This window comes from Chaetodon trifascialis, chromosome 12 (genome assembly GCF_039877785.1).
Source record: "Chaetodon trifascialis isolate fChaTrf1 chromosome 12, fChaTrf1.hap1, whole genome shotgun sequence".
In the NCBI taxonomy this organism is placed as follows: Eukaryota; Metazoa; Chordata; class Actinopteri; order Chaetodontiformes; family Chaetodontidae; genus Chaetodon; species Chaetodon trifascialis.
In genome coordinates this window covers 12,975,197-12,992,995 of record NC_092067.1, presented here as the reverse complement: position 1 = coordinate 12,992,995, position 17,799 = coordinate 12,975,197, and the positions used below count along the sequence as shown (strand labels likewise).

Sequence of the window (17,799 nt, the reverse complement as noted above, 5' to 3'; positions counted from 1 at the left end):
GTCATTTCTCAGAGGGATAAGTGCAGCTTTGGGAGCTTACATCCACTAACCTTGTAAAGGATGTCAGAATAAAGGTTTGGCCTGCACCGGCCATTTATGTGGTGTGTTTGTCAAATGTAATTCATCTTACTGAGTGTAGACGATGATTGCTCTCTTCACCAGCTGAACAGCTTTCCAAGAGGCACTCTACTGTGCAGTGCCGAGTTATACAATAGGAATATAATGAGGAGTTTAATGTGCAGCCTGCTGGCAGGGATGCTGTTAAGATTGCTGTCTCGCTGGAACCATGCAGGTTTCTGGGGATATATGTGGGAGATCATTTTTCCTCCTGATTTATTAGGTCAATTCTCCAGTGCCATTAGATTATTAGATGAAGGCTAATCAGGCTCTGAGGCAGCATTTAGATTCTCTTACAGTCTTACGAAGACCTGTTTTGAGAATATGATGACCACATGTTTGTCCACAGCAGTGCCATCAGGTGAAAATATATATTTAAGAGGCTGAATGCTAATATTGCACAATTAAAATCATTTTTTCAACACAACCCTGATTCCAAAACAGGTTGGATGCTGTGTAAAACATAGATAAAACAAAACGTGATAACTCCTTTTTAACATGTACTCATTAACACAGTACAAAGACAATATATTGAATGTTTCACCTCGTCAACTTCATTGATTTTTGTAAATATCTTCTGAATTTGATGCAGTGTGATTCGTTCACAAGCGAGGATGGAGCGAGGATAAACACTTTGCGAACACATGCTTGTGTAAAGGATGTTACTACGTGGACTCAGGAACACTTTGTAAAACTGTTTTGGGCAAACAGAGTTAGTTTGCTAATGACTGCGTTCTGTTTTTATTGATGGTCTATACAACATCACAACTTTTTTGTAACCAGGGCTGTACACTGGGGCTTGGCCACATCGGGTATATTATGAATAAGAGGTTATACTTAAGGGTTGCGATTGTGTGGGTCAGCTGAAACTATTCTCCCTTTGTGAAGAACCAACCACTGGACAACTGGCCACTAGATGGCGGTAGTACACCTGCATTGCTTCTTAAGCGTCAGCGGCAGAGTGTGTCATACTAATGACTGATTTGGAGAATTTACCTTGGTTGTTGCCATGACAGGTTTAAGCTGCTTGGGACCTTGGGAGTAGAAATTAGTTGCTGGGCTTCTATTAACCCCCTGTTCAACCCATTCCCTCTGCACTGTGTACTGTGTTTCTTTGGCAGACTACTATAGCCTCAGGTTTGCTGTATGGTAATTTGATTAAATGCAGATTAGTGGATATGCACCGTGGAACTAGATGTAAGAGTTTGTCACAGGGCCCCTCTTCAAGACTGGGCCACAGAATGAGGTATGCTAGCAGAACCTGCTTTAAGGCCCTTTTGTGTGAGTGGATATTGTGTTTTGTTGGTGTATATGATATGTCCCATATTCCCAGACAAAATTACAATTAATCTTGTTGCTACAACCAGTTGCCACACACTGAATCTGCTCTCTGGGCCCCTGTGGATCTCTTCCATTTCTTAGTGAAAAGAATACCTGCACAACACAATGCAATCTAATCCAATAGAAGCCAATTGTAGATTTGTGAGGCTTCCAGTATCTTATCTTCACTTGTGTTCAGTGTATTTACTGTGACAGATGCACTGATTGAACGCATGTTTGAGGCCTTGGTTTGCAGTGTAATGAGATTGCATTTTGCGGACAAAATAACATGAAACAAGTCTAAAGTCATAAAGTCATCTTAGACAGCAATGGTGGAAATGTGCACTTCAAAACTGGTGTTAAATCAACACTATGTATGTATGTATGTATGATGACCGCCCTTCGTAATATCCTGAAGCTGTGGGGGGAAAAGTATAGCGGTAAGTGAAGGAACACTGCGCCTGTCTTTACATAGCACTGATCAAATGCAGTGCCTCCTTTCTGTCACTTGTCTGTGCTAGTGAGCTGTCAAGCACAGATTTAGTGTGAGCAGCCCATGGCATCATACTGTTCTGAACCTTTAATTATACACATTAAAGAGAGAATCTGTCTTCGTGGGCCACCAAAAGAGAGTGAAACGGCACCATTGGAAGTGTTGCGCTCGCCATTCTCTTTACGACACCTATTTCTCTTCCATTAATGTGCAGATATAGAACAACAACCCCAATGAGCTGAAAGATAAATGGCTTGGTTCTGTCTGAAATTGTCGCTATACAGGGTTGATTTTAAAGGAAATGCCTGCTATGTTGCCAGGAGATATGATTTGATTGCATAATTTTTGCTGTATGTCTCCTTTTCTGCATTTAAGGTCTTAACTAAATGGTAGAATTCACTTTAACGCAGCAGAGAGGCAACATTTCACTGTAACCCTTGAGTCATTGAATCATTTCCAGGAGATCGTACAGTCTGGGGATCAAACATATGTATGCCTCATGTGTATGTCACCCGATGCGTTCGGAGCAGGAGTGAAAAACAGCGCATTTGTCTTTTGAAAACTGAGATGTTAAGAAAACCCTTCAGCAGAGTGCACCTACATCAGATTGGTGACGGCTGTTATTACTCTGATTACCATCGCATACATTTGATAGCACATCTCCTCTACAGTGAAGGGGAAAAATGGGAGTAATGGTGAGAGGAAAATGCAATCTAGATGTCAGACAAGCACTTGATTAACCACTTACAGAAGCTGCCTCTGCGTCAGTGCAAGGCCACGCCATCTCACATTTCCACTCAGCCTGATCCTTCAAACATTACTGGCCACGAGGTATTGATTTTTCATTCCTCTGAATATCTCCTTGCCGTTAATCGAATTTACACCAGACTATCAATGTTTCGAGGAGGCCTCCCCTCCCCTTCCCGGACTGCTGGGATCTGCTCACCCGGTGAGAGGGCACACTTGAAGCTTGCCCTCCATGAGCTCCAGTTGTGAGTTTCTACCTGACAGAGAAGACATGGATAGTGGCAATACAGGCAAAACTGAAATTTGTGTTAGCAGCAGTTTGGATAAAAACCAAGAACAGCAGAGGTGAGTCTGAGACTTCTCACAAATTCCAAAATGATTGACAACAGTGAATGATGAGTCATTTACAATAGGGTTGAAATATGTTTCCTGCCGATCTGTATTATGTCTTGCAGGAACAGATCCAATCTGTGACTGCATCAGTATTGATTTTAGACCTTGAATTCTGCCTGGAAGTTGAAAAAACGCTATGTTTCATTTCAGCTATAAAAGAAATCCAATTGAAAAGACATTTAGTGTGTTTGAGGCTGAGTTATAAAGCATGAACTAAAGCTAAACCATAACATGTGAAATAGTTCAGATCTTTTTTAGGACAGAGGTATAAAAGCTAATAAAATTAAGTCAGTCATGAGTCGTGTTGGTTCTGTGAAATGATTTCTATTGAAAATGAAAGTTTTCATCTGTACTAATAGATGACTGAAATCTATGCTGATTTTCCATTCTACCATGATCACATGCAAAAACCAATTATCTTCCATATCATCAGGCTAATAATTATCGTAATCCACGGCATTACAAATGATGTGAGTGTTCTCACAGATGCTGGCTGATAGGCTTGGAGCCCAGCCTGCAGCGACGCAGTGCTTCTGATTCAAGTGACAACGTCGGCTTGGTGACCTTAGCAGCTTTCCATGGGCACATTGATTTTTCTCCCACATTACAGATAATTGCTGGATGCTGTGAATCCTATCCTCCCAGGCCAGCAGGGAGGAGCCTCTGTAGTGTGTTGACACAAGAGTGGCTATCTGATTTGAGGAACGTGATATCCTGGCATTTCATTGACTGCCACTGACTTCTGTGTACTTCCTGTCTATGGTTTGAGTAGATATAACAGCTTATTGGAAGAGTTGTTTTCATGCCTCTTGGGCTTGTTGGAGTTCAATTTTACTGACAATTAATTGTGCCTCAGAAAAGTCTAATTATGACCGATATTCTGAGAAAACTGTTTGATTAAGTAGCACACTTGAATGTTTGATTCAAACAGCAAGAACACCTTTCAGACTTTAATGAGAGCAGCAGCCTCGTCCAACTCGGTTAATGGCTTTTCAACTAGTTTAATTAATTATGATTAATGACCTATTTGGCATTCTTCCGTGATGGCAAAAAAGATAATTATCCCAATTCAGATTTGTAGCCAAACAGTCTAAATCACATTATTGGAATGAATGCAGTCTGCAGCTTTTACAAATACATCGGTAACCTTTAGTGAGGGCCAAGCAGTATTACTGTATATTAATATGAGTTTTCCTGTTCTGCATGGAGCAACTCTCATCATTTTATGCAAATGACTGCATCTTCTGTTTGTTCTGCTCCATAAAGTAATGAAAAAGTCACTTCCTTGCTGTTATTATGTGAGGCACAAATCTGCTTTGATGGACTGAAAATTAACTTGGATCTTCTGCATGTGGAAGTAACTGCAGCTTTTGCATTTGCTTGTTTGTTGTAGCCATTATATATTAGTTGTTTAGAATACTGGGATGTCTTTGTTTCATGTGCCCTTAAGTGTATTTTACTAATTAATCAGAAATTCTGAGCTGTGTGTTGCTGTCATACAAGCTGTCAGAGCAATTTGCAAAGAAGCATGCAGCTTCACATTGTTCTAAGGAAACAAATGAGCCGTCCACCCACGCACAGCGAACAGCACATTAAAACAGACGAGTCTCCAAACACACACTGCCTATCATCACCATCTTAAATCATCGCTGTTGTGACCCCAAGACAACATGCTAAATGTGATTCTCAGTCGTGTGCAATGTGCAGGGTTATTGCACTTTGAACATCCCCTGTCCTCACTCTAAGTGGTGCGGCCTGTGTGTCACGGAAAAAAACAGGCCACTGATGCAGCCCGCTGTGGCCCAGGGGCGGGTGTTAGGCCACATGATTGGATGGTTTCATGTGCAGCATTTATCTCACAGAAAGGTCTGCTTTTGTCTGCTTTAACCTCACACAGCGCTCCATAGTGGCCATAGGACCATGCACAGCTACTCTATCCACAGAAAGAGAAACTGTGTTCAGTTTGCACTGTGCACTGAAACAGGAGCGCGGTACTGCAGATATATAGAACAAAATGTTTTCATGAGACTTTCTGTTACAGTGTTGTTGTTATATAGGAAGCTGAACTTTCAGTTGTCACAGACTGCCTTGCGTACATGGCATGGGATGTCTTATGCAAGCAGCTCTGTTTGCTTGCAGAGGCAAAGACACGTGCCTCAGTTCATAACTAATGGAAGACTGTGTATGCCATTCATGCATGAGAGAGTCTGCATGGCATAATCCAGCGTGAACTATCATGATGTTAAAATGTCACAGCTTTATGGGAGAATGCCCTGAAAATCCAAAATGTTGGCTTGATAAAAATATTAAATAAACCATATTTATTAGATTAAAAATATAGTGTGACAAGGTGCATTATTTGATAATATATGAGTTAAAACATTAACAATACAAAGAATAAACTAATACCTGATGCCACTGTATAGCATTTAGGTTAAGATCTAATTCTGTGGTTTATATAGGATTTAGGTTTGGCTCTGTTAAGGGTGACAGTTGGCAGGCAGATAGTGATAGAGTTTGGATTACGGCTGAAGCTTAATTTTTAAGCTCTCATGGATGATAAAACACATGCCGTTTCCAAATGCCTCGTACAGGGATCAGATTAATATTTCAGATACTGCAGTTTGGTTGTGTGCTGAAATGTTGTAAATAATGCCATTGAGATAAAAAAAAACACAGATGTTTGCTTCAGTTGCTGGAAGCGCTCTAATATGTTTTAACTCTCCTGCTTTGACCAGTAGAAGCGAGTCGAAATAGGAAAACACCGCAGGTGAATTTCACCAAAACAGAACATGTTTTTTCATGAGAGCCTTGCTCACTGAGGCAGCCTCGACCAGCACTGCAACTCGTTGGAGTCCAGCTGTTCAGCATTGATCCCTCTGTGTTTTCTGATGCACTGGCCCGGAATGTGATGTTATTTCATTACTGAGGCAGAAGCGACTAGCTCGGTCTCCTCCCCCAGGGCACCGGCCACTCACTTGGACAGGGGCGCTGTATGTAATCATAACTGAATGGCTTAGTCAGACAAGCTCAGTTGCCTATGGAAAGTCCAGATCAAGCAGGGAGAAACTTTAGACGGTAGGACGGGAGCACACATCAGTGAAAGCGGCTTGAAAGGCCTGGACAGAAAAAACAGAAACAAGTACTGCATTAAAGACTTGTCATCAGCAATGGACCCAGACGACAATGAGCTTGGCATCTTCACTGTCATTCAGTGAGTAGTGTGCTGTGGATTGGTGTTCTGTGCTTACTTTGTAATTCAGTCAGATCTGATTACTCACAACGGTCGTATTTCTGAGGATGAGTGCACTGATGGCAGCTATTGTGCAAAGAGTTTTGATTGTTAAGACTAAATACTGAATGCATATAGAGGGTAGCAGAGATAGTTGATCTTTTCACTTCAGCCCTACACCAGCCATTTTAATGAAAATTAATGATAGACTCAATTAATGCTTCGTGATTTTGTTTGTGTTGTGTTTGTTGTTGTGAAGCAGATTGCTGCCTGAAGGTTGTGGGTTACCCAATATATTATTTGCCACTGCATCGCACTAACGATGTATTGTATGTTCCTGTGGGATTGCCAAGGTTTCCCTTTGAGACCCAAAGCCCTCCTTGAAAATAATTGGTGTTTACAACTCTCTCAAGAATTTTTTTTTTATATCTCTGCACCTGAATGACAGTGCTGAAACTCATGTGTGGATATACAGTTTTCTACCAAAACATCAGGGTTGCAAGGCCATAGATTATACTGAAGATGGTTATTTCTTGGAGTGGGCTATCAATAGGATTGCAATTTCCGCTTGGGTTAATAGGCTTTTTTCACACTCACATTTTGACATGTCATAGTAGGAAAAGCACAGCTGTAATTAGTAACTGTTGTTGGTTGATGGCTGCATTCAGTTTCGATGTGTCAGTTCAAGGATCCAGTTATTGTGCATGCTAACTCACTGGCTTTGGCTTAGTGGAGCACTTAAATGGAAGTTTGCACTTAGATATAGATTAGTTTGACACGTAGCAAGCTGGTCATAAGAAAAATTAGGTTTGTAAGAATTTTAACAAAATGACAGTAGTTTGTTGAGCTGTGATGGATTGGCAAATATCCATGGTGTGTCCGGCCTCCTGCCCAGAGCATGCTGGGAGAGGCTTCAGCCCACAGTGACCCTGAGCAGGATAAGCAAATGTAGAAGATGAATGGATGTACAAACATGACCTGCCAATAACCCACGTTTAATAACCTGCCAGTTAACCAGACACAGAGTGACAAGAGAGGTGTCGAGTGTCTTGGCAGTATCCCCATTATGTTGTTTTATTCAGTCCACACAGAATAGGCTACAGCCTCCCAGTATTACTTTGAACTTTATCAGCAGGTGTAGTGAAACCAGCAAACCAAATACATAATCTTTTCCAAAGCGTAGCATAACTCAGCCAGGTAACACTTCACTTCTTATCCCAATTAGTCACACCACTGAATATTCATGGCAAAACAGCGTTCAGATCTTTAAACTCCCTTCTAAAAAGCTGTTTAATTCACTGAATAAATCAGCCGTGGCACAGGCATAATTTGTGTCGCACTAACAGGTTGGGAACGTTGAGGTACTGAGGTAGCTCATAGGCAGATGCAAATTGACAAGTACACACAAACAAACACAACACTGCAGATGAGATGTGTAAGTGTGGTGTCTGAGGGCAGTTTGATGTTGTGTCTGCTGACACACATCTGGTCCAGGTCCAAGGGCCACGATGCTAAGTTTGTATCAGAGGGCAGTAATCACTATACTGCACAATGAAGTCTATAATGCTGCTCAGTCTGCAGTGCAACACTTCATATGAAAACATGGTCTTGTAGCCCCACTCAGTGGATATTTTCTGATTCAGTTTTCTGATGCTCATGGGGGATTGTTGGTGTTTACACCATGGGCAACAGAGCCGAGCTCAGCAACCTCCCAGTGAACACAGCCAGATCGGGGCCAAACACAACCTCCAAGACCAGTGGAGGCCAGTTTAACGACAGGGAGAACAGTGCCAAAGTGATTTACTGTGGCTCCAAACAGGACTCTCCGCAGTGAGAGGAAGCTCGGTCCTTGTCTCAGCATCTAGAGCTGGAATATTTTCACAACTAACTCAGAGGACCAAACCAGAGATGATTTTTATAACAGTGGAAAGACAAGATGGTTTTGTCGAAATTTACTTTTTCTATCAAGTTTGAAGTGTGTTTTACAATGAGTTAACCTGGGTATTAAGCTTGTCTTAGTTTGGTAAATGAGAGAAACCTGAATTCAGATTGGCATATCTTACACATTGGACCTTTCAGTCATACCTTACAGACAGGACAATCTATGTTGGCCTTCCACCTCCAGCTTGCATTGTGGAGTTCCTCAGGGTCCAGTGCTAGGCACGGTTCTTTTCACCATTTACATGCTGCCATTGAGACGTCTCATAAGATCTCACAACACAATTTTCCATTTGTATGCCAACGATATCCAGGTTTATCTTCAACTTCAGTGACATTTTTTAGCTTATGAACTGTCTCAAAGACATTCAAAAATAGATGACCCAAAATTCCTTCAATGGATATTCCAACACTCAAATTCAACACTCAAAGACCTGATGTTTTAATTATCAGCAACCTCACTTAGCCACATTAAATCCATCACACACTCTTTTTTTCAACAAAATTTCTAAAATTAAATGTATAGTAGGTAATGTAACACACATTCTTTTGCTGAAATTCTCTCTATATCCAGACAGCAATCAATGAATCAAATGCTCTGACAAAAAAAGAAAAAAAGAAATCCAGTATCTGTGGCTGATGCAGGCCTATAGTAAGCCCATCCAATCAGTTCATTGGGGCCAAATGTAATGAGTGATAAATGATGAGTCTACCTGCCTGTCTACCTACATACCTGCCTACCTGCACGCTCTCTGGCCATGTGCTTATTTCACATAACCGTAGTCTTCCACAAAGCTTGGCAGATATATTGCTAAAGCTACAGCGAGCTAGCCAAGAATTGAAGGGAAAGAGCAGCCAAAATTTCCCAATACTTGCATGTTAGCTTGGCAGCTATGATCACTAACAATAGCCATGTTTGTTGTTTACAGTCATTATGATAATGTTGGTGTTTTCTTACAGATGAATGAGACATGAGGTACTTGGATACGGTTAGCGATGACAATGATGCGCTGCTCTTGTAGCACAGCACACATCCCCTGAGCCGGAGAAGAGGCATTCATTCCTGTTAGATTGTTGCAACTCTCTTGTCTCCGTCTGTAGCAAAACTCTCTCTCTATACCTGCCCCAAAATACAACCACCAGGATTTTAACAGGTACCAGAAAACGTAAGAACGTTACACCTGTCCTTTCACCTCTCCACCGGCTGTCTGAAATTTTGTTTATCACTTTTAAAGCCAGAACTGTTTGGCCCCAAGCTATATGTCTGACCTTTTAACTTCCCATGTGCCGTCAGGGGCCCTGCGGTCCTCATGTGCTGCACTCCTGCTGGTTCCTAAATCTAGACTGAAAAACAAAGGTGACAGAGCATCAGCCATCAGGGCCCCCAGACTCTGGTCCAACCTTCCAAAGGAGAGAGAGATATTTGCTGGCTAAGCTATCCTTGTGTATGTTGTGAACATCGTTTGGAAAGGTGCTAAATAAAGTGCATATTTATGCCCTTGCTATCTAGCATGGTTAGCAATTTATGCAAAGTGGTTATGCTCTGCTTATTTTAGCTTTTTACAGGCAAACAACGTGATCCAAAGGCACTGCTGGGTTTTAAGTGGCCAAGTGTGCCAGAATGACTGAAATCAGCTGTTTGAAAAGGGACTCAGAGAGCAGAGAGTTAGGGATCAGCAGGTCAGCAGGGTTTTATAGGTCAAAGCTTCATCCATAGTCTCCTTAGATCACGCTTCTGTCTGACCCTAATATCCTCTGCCACTCATGTTGGCCTCTGGGCCATGAGCCCAAATGGACAAACATGACTGTCCAGAATACGCTGAGTCTCTCAATCCTCCTGCCACAGGACACCACGATTGCACTTGCAGCAAATAGTCAGACATGTTCTCCTCGCTCGTCACTGTATCCTTGATGTCTTGTGTGTACCCAACAGAGACGTATCATCAGCTAAAGTACTGTGTTTTAGAATGGGATTAACACAATGATGCTCTTTTAAACAACTGCATCAACTCTCTGAGCAGATTCAGAGGATGTCAGTAAAAATTCAAATCTGTAGGGACAATCCACAGGTTCACTTTTTTTTATTCATCTAGTTGCATCTATTCTATGACAGCAAACAAATCTGAGGCTGAGTGGAAGTGACAACATTCTTTATTGCATGTATCACTCTCAGCAAAGGCACATTGACTCACCCTGCAGAGCCTTACAAGTTGTGGCATTTTAATATAGGATGGTTGCGACTTGATTTTGGAGGCAGTAACAAATTGTACCTTGAAATTCCTCAACTATTATCTGCATTCTGTGTATTCGTATTTATTTATCTATTACGACCTGACATTTTTGTCGATTACAGTGTTTATTGTTCCGCCAAGCTCCCTGCCGAGATTCAATTCAGTGAATCAATTCAGAATGAATACAATTAGGAAGGGAAATGTCTCCTTTTAACACATTCAGTTAATTTTGACATCGCTTTGGTATTTTGAAGAGTAAAAATGCTTGTTTCCACAGTTTGTTGCCTTTTTAAGCTATATTTGTTGTTGGCAGTAGCTGTATTCACACATTTTAACAAGTGGAGTAGATGCCTTTTATGGAATATATTTTGATGTTAGCTTTGTGTAGCTGTGTGTTTCCTGTCGCAGATCAGAATAACAGAATAAATTGCTGCGAGAATTTCCTTTTTAGCAAAACTGTCTGAGCAAGTATCAAGCCTCCCTGGATCAGAGACAAGGCTAATTGGCTCTTGGCGGTTTTCAGCGGAGGTACAGAGGTGCCTCGTCGGTGCCGTTTGATTAATGAAAGGTGATTCCTCCTGTTTGGGATCATAGATGCGTGGTAATTCTTCACTTGCCGATGGGACTGATACGTGATGTTATCCTTTGCCGTGTTATATCTGGTTTGAAAATTTCAGGCCTCCCCTCGCTCATTTATCACTTTATCAGCATTTGGACCCTGACGTGAAATAGAAAGTTCCCGAACACACTGAAATTGCCTTACATCTTGAGCTAGATGGAGCAAGATATGAAAATTTATGGAGATGTATTTGGATCTAAAGAAATATCACAGAGAGAACTGGATGCTCGAAGCATCTGTTAACATGCAGCCGACTACTTGAAGCACCGTGAATCACAACAGCCCTCGTCTTCTCCCCTCCGGGCATTGATTAATAACACGAACCCACTTATTATCCCCTGTTCCATTCAGCACGTGCCGATCTAACAATCTTTTGAGACCATTGCATCAGCTGCTCAGTTCTGTGTTTGTTTGTGTTGGGCGGATTGCTAAAATGTTTGGAGGCCCTCTCATGAATGGTCTCATTGAGAGTAAGCATTTAGCAGCTGAACTGTTTTGAAAGGTCAAAACAAATGCAGTGTACAGTATGGGCATAGTAATGTGCAGCTGTGAGGCAGAGACCTCAGCTGGGGAGGGGACCCATTAGGCCCTCCTGTCTCTCCAGCTGCTCTCGCCGTTCCTCGGTTGCATTCGCACTCACATTATGTGCACATCATGCAGTGTGCCCCCGTCATGTCGTCCCTCTCGTCCTTTTCAACCTGTTCCTCCTCTCTGGAAACACACCACAGGGCTCAGGATTGATGAGGCTATGCCTTTGGGGAATTCTTGGAAGCTGGCTGCATCCTTTAGTAGTAATTCATGTGGCCCTTGCTGCCATATGCACACACACAACATCCTCTCACATTCCGCTTTCCTCTCTCTTCCACTCTCGTCTCCCACCGCCGCCGCTGCCGCCGCCACCCCTGTCCCTCCCTCTCTGCCTCTGCCCCTGGCTCTGGCTCTCTCTGCCTCTCTCCAAAGCTGTTGTTACTGTGCGGCTCCCGCACATCATTCCACCGCGATGGAAATTAAATGAAGGTGGCTTAACGCAGCTAACAGAGGCATGCTTTGAAGGATGTAACCGGGGGAGGCTGCTCTGCCAGATCCTTTTCCATGGGCTGTGGATTTGCGCTGCTGAGGCGAGGACACAGCAATCACTCAGCCATGCAGAAGCCCAGACAACAGGACTAATCTCTCCACCTGACTTGTGGAAGCTCCACTTTTTTTTTCTGAATTATTTATTCCTCGCTGCCAAAGACAGTGTGGGACAATGGAGCCGGAGTGAAGTAGATGGTAAATTTGTAGCCTTGACTGCAGTCTGCTGCACACATGGATGTGTTCAGCTTTGTGAAGATGCCAAAGCTGTCAGGGTGAGTCCAACGGATGTTGCTGTGCGTTTGCCTGTCTGTGTATGTGCCTGTTTGTTCTGTAGGTGGTGTTATGTACGTTCACATAGGCACGATTTTGGAGAGTGACACAGGAATCACATGTGGAACGGGGGTGATTAAAAATGCTGAGCTATTTATTGCTCAAGAGAGCAAGTTGTGCAGTCATGTATGATGTGAAATGAATGAGCAAGTGAGGTGGATGGGAGTGGGGGTGGATGCAGAAGCTGATGCGGCTCATGCATGTAAACTGTCTGCATCTAAGTTGGTAAATTTCTTATACCGCAGACAGCGCTCATGCTTTGTCATCTGTTTTGTGATGTCATGAAAAGATACAGGTTCTGGAAAATCCACTGCATTTGTTTCAGCTTTTAAATCACTTCAGGTACGACGGGTAACGATCACGAATTCACAGTGGAGTAAGTCATTTTTTGGTAGTGTGATATAAACATATCTTCTTTACATAAATAGTTGAACATGATCCTTCCTGAGTCATTACAATCATTACATATCTGTAGTCATCTCATACTGTGTGATGGTCAAGTTCACATACCTATGGCCAAAGCAGGGGGGTGAACACTTAAAGATGATGTAGAGCAGCTGAAACCTAAACCTAAAATTAAATAAGATGCGAAATAGGAAAAAAAAAAAACAGCACATGGTAATTTTCATTCTTATTCTTTTGTCCTTTTATGTTCCTCATTTGGCAAATTTCAGTGTAAGACACGACTGAAAACTGATTTTGTTTGTTTGTTTGTTTTACAAGTATGTGATTTGTGGAGTATACGTCAAACCAACAGTCACGAGGAATTCATTCATCGCCAGGGTTGACACCTCACCTTATGCACCCATGGGTCTGCTAGATTGAGTTGATCTGCCCCAGTGGACAGTAATCCTCCTAGGGGATTTGGCTCCATCAGAAACACTACAGACCACTAGTGGCGAGAACAGCTGATCATAAATGTGAAATATTAAATCAGAGGCTGTATGTGTCACAAGAATGGCCATTCAGTGAATTTCATTCCACTTATGAGTCATCAACAGACTGCACTGGGATTTTTTTTTCATTAGTTTTTTCTTTTTTTAAACAGACAGAATAATTATGTTGGAGAAAGAATTACAGCCATTTACCGTGCTGCTGGGGCATAATCTTTCACCTCAGGACTTTTTTCTGTATGCAAATCACAGCTTCTTTTTTTAAACATTCCTACAGGAAAGCAGGCTTGTACCAGGGATTTTCCATCAGATGATTGCACTGTTGTTTTCCAGTTAGTATCCCTCCATGGCAGCTTTTATGATGCGGCTCCCAGTGGACCACGAACGTCACTGCATCCTGTCGCTGTTAATAATGCCACACAATGCTGTTCCTGATTATGAGTTACCACTGCTACACTGGTGTTTTTTCTTCTTCTCCCGTCCAGCTGCCAGCAAGAATTTAAGCCAGCAGGGTGCTGTTTTGCTAAGGTTGATAGAACATTTAAAGAGAAACCCACTGTATGTATTTCAAGATCTACAAGAAAGGAAACGTTTCCCCTCATTGTCTGTTCCTTCTGCCACGCAACGCCCCCAGATATGTCTGCTGTCAGGAACAAAAGCGTGCTCTTGCTTTCATTTTCTTCGCTCTCTGTCGTGTTTAAATCTTGCAAACGTTTCAACATGTTTGATGCTCTTTTATTGAAAGACAGCTAACTTTCACACTTGGTCTTCTCGTGTCTAAAGAGCCCAGTTTGAGCCAGTTGACCGAAGTCGTGAAAGCTGCTCTGTTTTGATCTTTCCGTGAAGAACTTAAGCTTAACTTAGCAAGAAGTGCTGTTACACTTTTAATACATCCTGTGGGTGTTATAAAGGGTTTGTTGGCAGCAGCACTGTGGAGATAATGAGCATGAACTTCACATATTCATGTGGAAAGTGTCAATTATCAATCACTGGGATTGCCTGACTAAATAGGTTTGCTGAAATGGGGCACTGTGTAGGTGATTGCTGTGCATGCTTGCATTGCATGCATTAAAAAACATACAGATTATGTGTTATTGTAAGATGATGCAACTATTTTTAGTCATCCTTATATAACAAATAGATGCATACATTAAATATGTGTGTGGAAATGTTTTTCTGGATGGCGTCGGCAAGATTTTTCTTCAGCACGAAAAGCATGGAAGGACAGTTCCAGCAAATTTAGTTGGACTGTGTGATTTCACTGCTGGCTATGTTGCTTAAAAAAAAATCCATTATGTGAACCATTGCTTGACATGTTTTGACTGCAAACTTTTTAGACAGGAAATCACTGGTCTGGACACAAATTGATTAGCCTAAATGTTCATCAGAGTACACAAAGACCAAAAGATCCGTCATTGGTAGCTGCTCACATGAGAAGCTCTCGGCGAAGAGGAGGGTCAGAAATGTGAGCCAGCTGCCTGGAGGACGAGGTCTCCGGCAACCATTTATTTTGTTCTGTCCTTTAGAGCTTTTAGCATAAAAGCAGAGAGTAGCACAATGAGGTGCAGCAGAATCCGAGACTACTTGCCCACAGGGTAAGTTCATCACTATATTTGGTGAATGTTTTACATAGAGCACTGTGGAGCGATGCAAGCCTTGGGAAAATGCAGAGTAATAACCAAACAATAATAAAAACATGGATGTCTTCCTTCATTCTTGTGTCTATCTTTTTGCTGCTGGATGTGAAATTACTCTGGGGTCTAATGAGAAAAAGTATTGCTTGAGTATGTGTTTTTTTAATTATTTCCTGCGATGCTCCAGGTTGGTGTTGATTCGAGCAGCAGCTCTTTTGTAAGATCGTGGTGTTTTGCTGTTTAACAGGTGAACTCAGACTCACTCACAGCGAAATAGCAGTAGGATCGTAGTGGGTGGGCTGGTTCCCAGATGCAGTTTTATTCCCACCCAGAGGAGATTAACTAACCAAAAACCTTTCTATATAGAGGCACCAGAGAGCTGCTCAGGATAGTGCGGTTTCCCATGGCAACAATATCAGTGCTTCCAAAGACAAACACAGAAATACAATATTCAGTCGGAATAGCGAGGGGGAAAATAGACGCTCTTATTCTGAAGTGAGTGTTACTGTGGAGAAAATTTCAGTATTACTGCGTAATGGGCAAAATTCGAGCCATGCAGGCTGCCTGGTTTGCTGATGTCTTCATCAGTTTTTGCTTCATACAAAATCACATCAGGAAGATATCCCAGGGAAACAGTGTTTCCGTGTCTGATGTCAGATAAACACAATGCAAAGTGGATAAAAAAGATAGTCGTGTGACTTCATGCTCAGCTGTATTTTTGGAATCCCTGAGAGCTGAAATGTTTTATTGCGCTGCCATATTGACCAAAGGGTTTGAGTCACGGCGGTGGTCAGACAAGTCAAGCGGAGGGCAGATGTTTTCTGAGACAAAAAGCAGCGCGTTTGTGCCCTCGACAGGATGGAGGCAGGCTTAAAAAAGAAAAAAAAAATGGAGAAATAAGGCCCTTAATCAGAGCGGTTCCTCTCTGTCTGAGCCACTTCTCTGCTTCGCTCCCTGGGCCTCCTCCCAGGAGATGGTCATCTCATCTGTCTCTGCAGATTTCATATCCAAACAGAATCACATTAGCGGTCTTGCTCTGCATAAGTGTCTCTGTTTAATTCAAGAGCACAGAAAGAAAGCGCTGTCACTGCCTCTTCACCGCGTTTCTCAAGTCATACTTGTGACACCCTGTCACTCAAGGAGAGAGAAGAAATACTTTTTATTTTTAACTCGGCTCTTTAAAGCGTTGGGTATGTGTCAGTGATTGGTAATAACAATGGAGCGGAGGTGATTTCAGATCCACAGCATGTGTAAAGATTTGAATTATTCTATCTCTAAATTTATGTAAAACTAGCATTCTTATAGCAGAAACTGCCAAGCATTGATCAAACATAAGGAAATAGCTTGTTGATACAGTAGATTCTGAGACTGGATGCCTGTATTCAATCACACACACCAAACTGGCTGCACTGGAAGAGAATAATGCGATGCTTAATTAATGATGGCGTATGTAAAGACAATTGAGATTAATATGCCTCTCTGGACCTCTCCAGGATGCTTCAGTTTCTCTCACTGCGTGCATGCTGGGAAAGAAACGAGTGTGTTTAAATGTGTGTTATCCTCAGGATATGGCATTTCCATGTAACATGAAAACCTGGTTATTCATATCCCTGAAAACATGATTGTAACAGTTGCCAGGTTTCTGATCGTCTGCCTGCAGGCCTGTCTTGATTTCTTACCATCTCAGCCACTATGAGATGGTTCAGAAACCTGGACATGGTTTTACATGCCACAGTATGCTTGTAGTATATCTCCAGTTATTATACTCAGGATAAGATGATTACAGATACAAAACATAACCAGGATGATCCAAAACTTGATCATTGTGCATGTAAGCGCACTCAATAAAGAAATACAGTTGGAACGAGCATGTAAGTGATAGGAAAACAGCTGTCTGAATACATGAAAAAATACATTTCTTTAATTCTCAGTATGCGTAATGGCAGACATGTGGCACCAGAGCGTGGTTTCATATAGCCAGCCCTCTTGGAGATTGTTGCTGTAAATTATTCACACTAACTTGAGTGTCTGTGTTGGAATGCGCTCGTCCTAGCCGTGGCTTGTCTATAATGCATAGTTACTCGCTGCATTAACAGCATTTCAGCCTTTCACAAGGCACCAGAATGCTTCTTTGCGAGCAGCTTGTATTCGGGGAGATGAAAGCGAAAGTGAACTACTGTGATAAAGGAAGGATCACATTGTTCATGCAAGTTTTATGAAGGCCTGAAAAGTGATCTTTTCCTCATCTCTCAGACGATTACACTAATATCTTCCAAATTAAAAGTGATAGATTTGGATGACATTGTCACTGTTCATCATAAAAATATCAAGGCAGATGCACAAAATAGAGTCTTTAAATAAAGCCGTGCTGTGGTCTTCCAATTTTGATGATAAAACCCTGATGTTAGTCACTGTAGTATCAGAGCTTTTATGTCGTTTCATTGTACTTTATTGATTTTTATGAACTATGAGTCATTTTTCCCTTTGTTGCTGATGTCTGTTAACGATTACTTTTTGCTTGCGACTGAATAGTGCAGTAAGCAAAAAGTCCAAAGAGATGCACAAACAAGGCGGCATGCATTGTGTCATTTTCGGGCAGTCTGTCCTGACTGAAGTCCTTTGGGAACACACGTTCGCTTCTAACTTCTTGCTCTAATTGTCCTTCCTCTGACTCTTGGGTAACGTGTTCATGAATTGTGCAGCATGGCTTGCCCACTTGGCGCTCGATTACTTAGTCCGATGTGACTGTGCAGGCATCATTTATTAATGTTGGCT

At 42.0% G+C, this 17,799-nt stretch overlaps 1 protein-coding gene across 2 annotated transcripts in view; it reads left to right on the top strand.

Annotated features, from left to right (window-relative positions):
* Window positions 1-6,221: 6,221 nt before the first annotated feature.
* Window positions 6,222-17,799, top strand: part of frmpd4 (FERM and PDZ domain containing 4) — a 31,856-nt gene continuing 20,278 nt past the window's right edge. Inside the window, exon 1 of one of the 2 annotated variants that reach the window (XM_070975671.1) lies at window positions 6,222-6,284. In XM_070975671.1, coding sequence (XP_070831772.1) covers window positions 6,241-6,284 — 44 coding nt within the window. In that variant the 5' untranslated portion in view covers window positions 6,222-6,240. Of the gene's footprint in view, window positions 6,285-11,998; window positions 12,440-17,799 lie in introns of those variants that run through there. The other variant, XM_070975672.1, reaches the window with a different exon arrangement.